We start from the raw sequence: 11,180 nt of genomic DNA, 5'->3' as shown, positions 1-11,180 counted from the left end.
GCAGCCACCTATCCCTTCTCATCCCCTCCTTTCGCCTTCCTCCCCTTTGCATGTAACTTTCATTGACTGAGAGAGAGCCGAGGGCAGCTACGGCTTCCAGCCACGCCTCGGCCAGCCTGCCGTCACCTCCAGGACAGGCCCGGTCTACTGTCCCCTTTCTCTATTGCCCTCACCGGCCCCGGTCGGGGCACATGCGGGAGGCCACCATCCATGTCTCTCTCACATGTATGTTTCTTTCTCTTCCTCCCTCCCTCCTCCTTCCCTCCTTCTCCCCCACTCTCTCTAAATATCATTGGGAGCCCTAGCCAGTTTGGCTCAGTGGATAGAGCGTCGGCCTGCGGACTAAAGGGTCCCAGGTTCGATTCCGGTCAAGGGCACATGCCAGGGTTGCGGGCCTGATCCCCAGCAGGGGGCGTGCAGGAGGTAGCCAGTCAATGATTCTCTCTCCTCATTGATGTTTCCATCTCTCTCTCCCTCTCCCTTCCTCCCTGAAATCAATTTTATATATATATATATATAATTTTTTTAAAATAAATATCAATGGGAAAAAAATCCTCCCATGAGGATTAACAACAACAAAAAAGTGTGTGCAGCTATTAAAGATCCGAAAGAGCAAGATGGTGGCTTCCAGAGCTTGAGAGAGAGAGGAGCAGAAGATAGTGGAGAAGTTACTGGAGAAGTAAACCGAGGCAGGAGGTCGTGGTGATCCAGGGTAGATGCCTCCGGCTCCATGGTGAAGGGTGGGGAGACCCGAAGTAACTGTCAGTCGGGGGAGGCCTGTTTCTCACTCTCCCCCCGCCCCCCATCGTTGTGCACTTGGTGCTGCTGAAAGGGGCCTGAGGGGTGAGTTTGTTTTTGGAGAATTCGTGTCCCTTTGCTCAGCAGAGTGCGAGGAAGCAGGGAGACCCCAGAGCCTGAGTCCTCATCTCTCTCCCCCAAGGAAGAGAACAGGAGGGCAGAGAGTTGAGTAGTGGAGGGAGGCTTCTGGGAGGGGGAGGCCTGAGCCGGAGGGAGGCCATCCCCCTACTTGCAGCGTTCCTGCTGAACCCCAGGCCTGGGAACAGTGGAAACAGGGCCCTTGCTCCCGCCCAGCAGAGCAGAGCTGTGGCGCGGACACGGCCCGCATCCCCTTCTAGCTTCGTCTCTCCTGTGTTTGTCTTGGCTGAGAGCTGCTCAGGGCTGCTTAGAGCAGATTCCACCAAGGCAAAGCTGGAGGAACCAGGACATGGGGCCACAGAGGGGGGAGCTGAAAGGGGCCTCGGATGGGGGCGTAGAGGTGGTCGCGCGGTGGGCTGGGGGCAGACCACAGTGAGAACCCGGGGTCCTGACTCCTGGCACGGAGCTCAACCCAAGCACCATGGAGCTTCCCAAGTGGGTGTGGGGCTGGCACGGAGCTGAAATCCACCGATGCCTTGATGCCCACCTTTCCGGGGAGGCGTTAGAGGCTTGAAGGGGCCCTGAAATGTGTTGAACCAGTTGTGTCTCCTGTTCTTGCTTCATAACACAGAGATCCATTCAGACACTGTACTCCAGCTTCCAGAGACTTCCCCCCCACCCCCGCCCAGCATGCCCCCCTGGCTCAGGCCAGAGTCTAAAGGAGGCCCAAGGCCCTGGGTCGTGCCCCACCACGGCCAACCCCATAACTCTCAGATCTCGATTCAGCACTGCCTCCCCCGGGGCCCAGCGTGGACCCTCCCATGTCCCGCTCTGCACAGATGCCGGTGGTCACGTGTCCCACAGCTGAAGGCCTCCCCCGTCCGTCCGCCTCCACCATCTGCTGAGGCCCCGTAATTATTCCAAGGCCCGGTGCCGTCTCACTTGGAGGGGAGAGTTCACACAGCCCTGTAATGTAACCCAGGCCACGGCCGCTCGGGCAGGGGGTCCCCAGCTGGGTAACGAGCAGCCGGCTTATTGAATTCCCCGGCTTGGATCTGACTAATCACTGCCTTCAGCTGAGGCAGCCCAGCCTTCTGAGAAGCCGTCTGAGCACCCTCACTAAGGACTTCTTCTCCCCCGAACCCCAATCCCGGCTTCTGAAATCCTTCCTCCTCCCCAAATATGTTTGACTGACAGCATCGGGGCAAGGAGGCTCCCTGGGCGTTGGCCTCTCCCATCCATTTGGCTCCAGTCTGGGGGCCGCGCAGGGTGGACCAGAATGGGCTGCTGGTTTGACTTTGCTGAGGCTGCCCCATGCGGAAGCAAGACCTGCAGCTCCCCCTCTCCCCCTTGTCTCCTAAACCCACTGGCTTCCCTCTCACTCCCCCTTCCTGGAGGCCTGGGCCCGAGGAGGGGGGCCTTGGCTGAGCAGGCTGTGCTGTGAGCCAGCACTTTCCAAGGAGAAGTGTAGGAAGCCGCCTCCTAGTAGACTCCTGCTCAGGCTTCAAGACCCACCCAGGTCACGGCTGTGCAACAGCAACCCCAGGCCTCTCCCCTTCCTCCCTGCTCCCCGCGCCTGTAAGGCCCCAAGACAGCGTTTACTCTCCCGTCAGGCTTTTCTGGCCAAGACGGTGCCCTCTCTGAGAACAAGGACTGCATCTATCTCTGTGTACCCAGAACAGCACATAGTAGGTGCCTTCAAACACATCAAGTAGGTGCCCTGGCTGGTGTGGCTCAGTTGGTTGGGCGTCTTCCTGTGCACTGAGAGGTCACTGGTTTGATTCCAGGTCAGGGCACATGCCTGGGTTGTAGGCTCGATCCCCAATAGGGTGTGTGCAGGAGGCTGCCAATCGGTGTTAATGTTTCTCTCTCATCGATGTTTCTTCCTCTCACTCTCCCTTCCTCTCTCTCTCTCCTCTCTCTCTAATAAATACATACATACATACATCATTGTTTAAAAATCAAGTAGGAAAAGAGGGAGGCGATGCTTGGCGAGGTAAGAGGTTGGTGTGTGATGAGTGGCTGCCCATGCTGGGCATCCCCACCACCGGTGTGGCTGAGGTCCCTGGAGGGGAGAGGGCTGGCCAGTTTGTAAAGTGGTGTCAGCTCTGTTGTCCTGTCAAGGCCCTAGCGGCTCAGGCATTGTTATGCTAAATGGGGACCTGAGGTCAGGGGTCACCCAGAGTTCACTGTCGGGGTGATGCACCTACAAGAGGCCTTGAAAGCACCCTGGAGGGCGTGAAGGGTCTGTGGTCTCCCTGCCCTTCAGCAGGGGTGTGGGCGGGGGCTCTTCTGAGCTGCAGTCAGAGCCCAGCCCTCTCTCTGACCCAGCTGTGCCCAATGCCCTGGGGGAGGAGGAAAGGCAAGGGTCACCCCCAAGGTCAGGCCCACCCGCCAGGTTCCACTCCCCAGAGACCAGCTCTTGGGGGTGGGGGGTGGGGATCGCCTGGTGGACAGTGGGAGTGGGCGGCTGAGCCCTCACTTGGTACCAGAGGTTGGGGGCGGGGAGAGCGGGGGGCGGTCCACGCCAGCCACCAGAGTTCCAGGGAGACAGAGTCAGGCAGAGCCAGGGGCCAGGAGAAGAGACTTCAAAGCGCTCCCAGAGCAGCTTACAAACAGGCGGGGCTGGCGGGGCGGCCAGGGGGGGCCTTGCTGGAGGGGCTGGAGGCTTGCACGGGGCTGTGCCAAGAGCACAGGCCCCGGGGTCTGGGAGAGGAGGCCTTGAGGGGCGGCCAGCTCACCGCTCTGTGACTCGGTTTCTTCTGCTCACCAGAGCTCCCGGCAGCCTCCCCCGGGCTCCCTCCTGGGGTTGGCGCGAGGGCCAGCGGTGCCGATGGCGTGAAGACGCAGTGTGGGCTCCGAGCCCTGATCAGATGTTATTTATTATTCTGAGCTGTGTTTTGGTGGGAGACTTGGAAGGGCTGAGCGTGAAGCTGGAGAGCTCTAGGCTCCTTCTCCCCCATGCGGTTTTGAGAGATCTCAGAGCAGCGTGGCCGGGATGGGGCCCTGGGACAGGGAGGCCGTGGCTCTCGAAGGGGCTGGGCCAGGGCTTTCTGCATCGACCTGGAGCAGCGCGAGGAGCCCAGCGGTCCCTGCTTTGCTGACTGCCCCTCCCCCTCCCCCTCTGCTCCGTGTCCCTCCTCCTCCCCGTACTCCCGCCCCCTCTAATGCTCTCAAGCGACTCCCCAGAAATCAGCCTCCTCTCCCTGGATACTTGTCCTCACCTAATGGGGCTGTGACAATTTTCCTAAGTCCTGCTTAGAAATGTGTCACCGTCCATTTCCCTTTGTGGTATCAAAGGAGGCTGCTCACACCGCGTCCGTCCAGCCAGCGTGTGCGGAGGCCTCACGCGGAGCAGCTGGAACCCGGGTTTATGAAATTACAGGGAATTCAAAGCAGCCGGCGCCGCCCGCTGTCTGGCTTCATTACTGGGCCTGGCCTCGGAGGGAAGTTTATTCCAGTAATTTAGAGGATTAGGCTCTGACACCCTTCATTAACTCTTTGACATAAGCAGGAAAGACAGATCTTGCGGAATGACCCACACAACAGGAAGGCGTTGGCTTGGGTAGGAGAAGGCAGCACACCACCCCGAGAGGCAGGGAAGGGGTCTGCAGGGTAGGAAAAAGGCCGCTGCCTTTTCGCGGTCAAAGTGGATGGTGAGCTGCAGCCCTGTGGGGGAGAGTGGGCCTGGGAAAGGGGGGGACCTGGGTTCAGGCCTCAGTTTGCCCATCTGTAAAATGGGAGCACTGCCCGGGACCTTCCGGGTCCCTTCTGGCTCTGACACGTGCTGTGCCCACCCCGCCCACCATCCTGAGACACAGCAGCTCAGATGCTGCTCCCCAAATCCGACAGGGCTTGACCTTGACAAAGTGCCCCTTCTAGGAACCTGTCTCCCCATCTCTTATCCCCTGGGGATCGAGTGACCAAGTCAAAAACACTCAGCCAGCCTGTTCCCCTTTACAGGGCATTTTAGATGGGAGCCATCTCCTGCCAAAACAGGAGGGAAGTCACCCCCACCCCCAGCAGCTCCTGGCCCTGGTCCCGGCCCCTCTACAGACACAGCCCCTGGGGTTCCACGCACTTCGCATCCAGCCTGTGAACACCCGAGTCTGGCATGTACCTGGACAGCAGTTCTGACGGATGGGGTGGGTGGAGCGGTTTCCAGAGGGCCCCGCAAGCTGGCGTTCCCATTTCGCATATTAATGGAGCCGTGGCTGTGTGACGCTGGCCAGTTGCTTAGCCTCTCTGTGCCTTCCTTCCTCAACTCTAAAATAAAGGTACAGTGTGTGAGGATTAAGCGAGATGCCGCGTACGGACAGCCGGCACCTGTGAGGAGCCCAGTAAATATTAGTAAATGGTATGCTGTCGCTGCTTCCTGTGGGCGACCGTGGGCAAGTCCCTTGCTCTCTCCTTCTCTGTAAGGTCGGGGGTAAATGAGACAACTGCAAAGTGCCTGGCACCCCGAAAGAGCTCCCCGAACGCAGCCATTGGGCCAGAGCCAGGGCTGCTCGGCTGCCCGGCGCCCCAAGACACCCGTAGGTTTTCTTGGAGCCAGAAGTGTGTCAGCGGAGGAGCAGGGAATGTGATACATCCCGGCAGCCGGGGAGCCAGAGCGTATCTGGTATGTGTGTCTGGAATGATTTGGGGAAAATTCACCGAAGTTGGAACTTGAGACCAAACTGCCCGGGATAGAAAGATAGGGAACTGTCGGTGCACGCCCCCCACCCCCATCCCCCAAAGGGACCCAGTGCTGGGGTGGGAGTCTGCTTACACCGCACGCCGCTGCTCAGGCCCGCCCTCGAACGGCCGTGAACTTGTTGTTTTTCCACGTCATTTGCTCTCAAATGTACTATCGGGCCGGGCGATGCGAACCCTGCGGCGGCAGGTCCCTCCTTGTAACAAGCGATTGTGTGTTCTGCAGAGGTGGCCCCCGGGAGGAGGGGGCCGGCCGGGGAGGTGGGGGAGAGGGAAACACGCCGCTCCTGCACAGTGAGCGTGCGTGTCCCGGAGCCAGCTCCCCCAAAGCACATGCCATTTCTGGCCCCTGAAGGGGTTAAAGGCCTCCTGGAGTCAAAAACAAGCAGGTGTCCCACCGTGCCAGATACGCCGCCTAAACTGCTTCCAGCTTTCTTTCCTTCTGCAAAAGTCTGTGGTCAGCCGGGACAGAGGAGCCGCAGCCGGCCTGTGACAGGCATCAGGTTAGCTCGCTCCCACGCGGGGGGCGCCCAGGATATAAATCCCGGCCGGGCCCCTGCTGGGGCTCCCCTCCCCGCTCACTCAGGAGAGGGGGGTTCCTTGCAAAGACCTTTCTTTCCTCTGAAGCCGCACAACTCAGCGGGCTCCACTGACTCGCTGGAGGCGGCCTGGGCAGCCGCAGCCTGACCAGCGGCAAGGACGCCTGCTGCGGGTGGGGGTGAGGGCAGGTGTCTGCAGCCCCGAGAGGGAGAAGGCGCCGGTGGGTCCAGCCCCTGGCAGCGTCACAGGGAGGCCTCTGGCCGCCGCAGACCGCACCATGTGGGTCCTGGGAGGCCCCCGGTTCTGCTCCCGCTGGGGGCAGGTGGCGGTGCTGCTGCTGCTGCTGCTCGGGGTGCCACCGAGAGGCCTGGCACTGCCGCCCCTCCGCTATTCCCACGCTGGCATCTGCCCCAACGACATGAACCCCAACCTCTGGGTGGATGCCCAGAGCACCTGCAAGCGGGAGTGTGAGACGGACCAGGTGAGTGGGACTCCGGAAGCGTGAGGTGGACCACGCAGGTGTGTCAGTGAGGGAGGGTGGGAGCCGTGGGTGGGGACCGCTCAGGGTGCCCTGCAGGGCCCAGGAAGCTGAAGTCACGCAGGCCCCAGGGAGATAAACAGGGCGTGTGTCTGTCTGACTCTGAGGCCCAGAAGAAGAGGTGATTGTGATGTTCAAGTTCATCAGGGACTGAGAGCCCTGGAATTCCTGGTCTCGTGTTCGCTGAGGGCGGCTCTGAGCCAGGGCTATGCCAGGCGCAGGTGTCAGCAGCCTGTGGACAGGTGAGGACAGACACTCAGACGGTGCAGTGAGCAGGGATGGGCTTGGGACCCACGTCTGTCTGGCAACAAAGCTGAGGCTTCATCCGGCCTCCAGACCACCTCCCAGGGGCTTGGACCCCGGCGCTGAGAGCAGACAGGCTGACAAGGAGGTGGACGGGCACAGCCCTGAGCGGACTCTGGGGAGGAAGTGGACTCAGTTTCGTCCGCCAGATTTCTGGGTGCCCCCTTCTGCCCTCATCAGAGCACCCTGCAGCGCGCAGGGCAGGCCTGGTCCGAGGGCAATTCTCTCCCAGCTCCTGAGTCCAAGGGTCACTCCTGCCACTTCCCCGGGCAGCCAAGGGCCTGCTGGGACCTGGCACCTGCCTGGGCAGAGGCTCGTCCTGTCGGCCTGGCCAGCTCCTGGGGCTCAGGGAACATGAGAGACCCTGGTGCTCCCTCCTGTCGCCTCCGGGGGAGCACAGGACCCCCTGGAGAGAGGGGCCTTGGCCATGCAGCCCGCCGGGGGGGACAGTTCTCAGGCTTCTCCGGCGGATGCTGCCCGAGCAGTGGTGGTGCAGAGGGCAAGGAGGACCAGGAGGGCAGGGGGGCCAGAGCGGTCCCATCTCAGTGGGGCCACCCTGTCGTTGGCCCCATTTGCAGGGAAGCCTGTTTCACGGGCACAGACTGGCCTGATCCACGGGGTGGGGCTTGGGGACAGGGAGACTGGCCGACTTCGTGTGCCTGGGAAAGAAGGCACCTGTGTGGGCTGGAGACTCAGGCGGCCTATGGGTCCATTCTGGGCCTTAAGGATCCCCTCCAGGTTCCTCGTGCCCAAAACACCCTCCCCGAGGTGCTGGGGACCCCCCCTGTCAGGGATCTGCGTCCCTTAGGGAATGGAATGACGCTCTGGCCGAGGGGCCGGTTCTTGGTGCTCAATCCCCCACCAGGCCTTTCTCCCCCAGACCCCAGCTCTGAGGTCTGCCCAGCCCTGTCCCCAGGCCTCCCCGGCACGGCCTGGAAGCCTATGCCAAGCAAGGGCTGCAAAACAAAGTCCCCATTCTGAGCCGAGAGGGGAAAACTGTAAACAAGCCGGGCAGGCGGGCTCCGGGCGGGGGCCGTCCCCCTCTTAGCTGATGCGGAATGTCAGAGGCTGAAAGAACGTTGGAACCGCGACAGGCCAGCCCTCGAGGGGAGCAATTCACAGAGCTACTACCAGGGCAGAGGCCTGGGCGCGGTGCCCACCGCCCAGTGGGTACGAGGTGTTATTGTCGAAAACACCACGTGACATTTTCTGTTTGTGTCGGCCCTGAGCTCGCTGCTAATTTCTAGGAATTAAACCAGGAATGAATGCCTAAGGTGGCTCCACAGAGACGCGGAGGGAATTACAGCCGTGTAAGTCCCCTGGCGGCCTCCCTGTTGATTTCCCCATGAAATGTCCCCCGCGGTGGGAGTGGGCGCCGGGGTCTGGCACAGCCCGTGGTGGCCGACCTGGCGTCCTGGGCCTGTCCCGCCCGCCCTTCCTCTGGGCTCTGGGCGGATGGGGCCTCTCATCGGAGCCGCTGCTTCCGAGGTGCGTGCAGTCAGCCTCGAACCTCGGTCCCCCTTTTCCTTTGGCGTTTGGTGTGACCTCTCCCCTGCGGCCAGGGCAGCCTTACCCCGAAGGGAAAAAAAGACAAAGAGGCGTTTGTGCCCCCCTAGACCTCATCGGTGGTCACTAGATGATGCATGTGACGTAGAAGGTAAAACCTCACTTTAGAATTCCACCCCCGGGAGCCTGGAGCCCTTTCCCCGCACGTGCCCTGTGCACTCGGCATTGCCGCCCCGAGGCTCTGCAGGAAGAGGGCTGTGGCTGGGCTCTTCCCACAGGACTAGCTGTGTGGCCTTGGGCAAGTCACCTGCTCTCTCTGTGCCTCAGTGATCATCGCCTGTGAAGTGGGGAGAATGGTACACCCACCCATAGGCTTGTGATGAGCATTGACTAAGTTGACAAACGCAGACATGCTTGTCCTGGCAAGTGCATAGCGGGCGCTCTGTGCACATTAGCTATGATCACCAGAACGTTTGCTCAGGATGGACGGGCACACATTGCCCAGCTGGTGTGGCTCTGTTGGTTAAGTGCTGTCCCATGAACAGAGAGGCCCCCGGTTCTATTCCCCGTCAGGGCACATGCCTGGGTTTTGAGCGTGATCCCCAGTAGTACAGGAGGCAGCCACTGATGTTTCTGTCTCTTTCCCTCTCCTTTCCTCTCTAAGAAAAATCAATAAAAACCTATTTTTTTAAAAAATAGGAGCCCTAACTGGTTTGGCTCAGTGGATAGAGCATCAGCCCATGGACTGAAGGGTCCCGGGTTCAATTCCAGTCAAGGGCATGTACCTTGGTTGTGGGCTCAAACCCCAGTAAGGGGCGTGCAGGAGGCAGCTGATCAATGTTTCTCATCGATGTTTCTAACTCTCTATCCCGCTCCCTTCCCCTCTGTAAAAATCAGTAAAATATATTTTAAAAATAAGAAAGATGAGCACATACTAGTTCTCTCTACAGAAACCGTGGGGCCTGTCCTCCCTCCCTCCCCTCGCTCAGGCCTCTCGCTCTGGCTCTCTCCAGGAATGTGAGACCTACGAGAAGTGCTGCCCCAACGTGTGTGGGACCAAGAGCTGCGTGGCGGCCCGCTACATGGACGTGAAGGGGAAGAAGGGCCCGGTGGGCATGCCCAAGGAGGCCACCTGCGACCACTTCATGTGCCTGCAGCAGGGCTCCGAGTGCGACATCTGGGACGGCCAGCCCGTGTGCAAGTGCAGAGACCGCTGCGAGAAGGAGCCCAGCTTCACCTGCGCCTCGGACGGCCTCACCTACTACAACCGCTGCTACATGGACGCGGAGGCCTGCTCCAAGGGCATCACGCTGGCCGTGGTCACCTGCCGCTATCACTTCACCTGGCCCAACACCAGCCCCCCGCTGCCCGAGACCACGGTGCCGCCCACCACCGCTCCCCCGGAGACCCCCGGGCGGGACGCGGCGGCCCCCGCGCTGCTCAACCACCCCGCGCACCAGTCGGTGACCGTGGGCGAGACCGTGAGCTTCCTCTGCGACGTGGTGGGCCGGCCCCGGCCGGACGTGACCTGGGAGAAGCAGCTGGAGGACCGGGAGAACGTGGTCCTGCGGCCCAACCACGTGCGCGGCAACGTGGTGGTCACCAACATCGGCCAGCTGGTCATCTACAACGCCCAGCTCCAGGACGCGGGCATCTACACCTGCACGGCCCGCAACGCCGCCGGCGTCCTGCGCGCCGACTTCCCGCTGTCGGTGTTCCGGGGGGGCCAGGCGGCGGCCACGGCCGAGAGCGGCCCCAACGGCACGGCCTTCCCCGCGGCCGAGTGCCTGCAGCCCCCCGACAGCGAGGACTGCGGCGAGGAGCAGACGCGCTGGCACTTTGACGCCCAGGCCAACAACTGCCTCACCTTCACCTTCGGCCACTGCCACCGCAACCGCAACCACTTCGAGACCTACGAGGCCTGCGCGCGGGCCTGCATGACGGGGCCGCCGGCCGCCTGCAGCCTGCCCGCCCTGCAGGGGCCCTGCAAGGCCTACGCCCCGCGCTGGGCCTACAACCGCCAGGCGGGCCAGTGCCAGTCCTTCGTCTACGGCGGCTGCGAGGGCAACGGCAACAACTTCGAGAGCCGCGAGGCCTGCGAGGAGTCCTGCCCCTTCCCGTGGGGCAGCCAGCGCTGCCAGGCCTGCAAGCCCCGGCAGAAGCTCGTGACCAGCTTCTGCCGGAGCGACTTTGTCATCTTGGGCCGGGTCTCCGAGCTGACCGAGGAGCCCGACGCGGGCCGCGCCCTGGTGACGGTGGACGAGGTCCTGAAGGATGAGAAGATGGGCCTCAAGTTCCTGGGCCGGGAGCCGCTGGAGGTCACTCTGCTCCACGTGGACTGGACCTGCCCCTGCCCCAACGTGACGGTGGGCGAGACGCCGCTCATCATCATGGGGGAGGTGGAGGGCGGCATGGCCATGCTGAGGCCCGACAGCTTCGTGGGAGCGTCCAGCAGCCGGCGGGTTCGGAAGCTGCGCGAGGTCCTGCACAAGAAGACCTGCGAGGTCCTCAAGGAGTTCCCGGGCTCACACTGAGCCCCTCCCCCCTCCCCGGCCCTCTCCCCCCACCCACCGGACGCCCCTCAGTTAGCAAACTGGGCAAGGTCAGATTGGAAGCATGGATGCTGTTGCTTGCGTGAGGAAATATTTTGTTGCTGCTTCTGTGGATCGTGGGTTGTGTTCTTTTGTTAATAGTGGAATAATGGCTAATATATTTATTTCAA

General features: G+C 61.5%; 1 protein-coding gene across 2 annotated transcripts in view; it reads left to right on the top strand.

Annotated features, from left to right (window-relative positions):
• Positions 1-5,718: 5,718 nt before the first annotated feature.
• Positions 5,719-11,180, top strand: part of WFIKKN2 (WAP, follistatin/kazal, immunoglobulin, kunitz and netrin domain containing 2) — a 6,310-nt gene continuing 848 nt past the window's right edge. Inside the window, exons 1-2 of one of the 2 annotated variants that reach the window (XM_023744209.1) lie at positions 5,719-6,592; positions 9,472-10,962. In XM_023744209.1, the coding sequence (XP_023599977.1) occupies positions 6,389-6,592; positions 9,472-10,962 (1,695 nt within the window). In that variant the 5' untranslated portion in view covers positions 5,719-6,388. Of the gene's footprint in view, positions 6,593-9,471; positions 11,011-11,180 lie in introns of those variants that run through there. The other variant, XM_006102858.3, reaches the window with a different exon arrangement.

This window comes from Myotis lucifugus, unplaced genomic scaffold (assembly GCF_000147115.1).
Source record: "Myotis lucifugus unplaced genomic scaffold, Myoluc2.0 scaffold_435, whole genome shotgun sequence".
Taxonomy (NCBI): domain Eukaryota; kingdom Metazoa; phylum Chordata; class Mammalia; order Chiroptera; family Vespertilionidae; genus Myotis; species Myotis lucifugus.
This window is presented reverse-complemented; position numbering and strand designations above follow the sequence as displayed.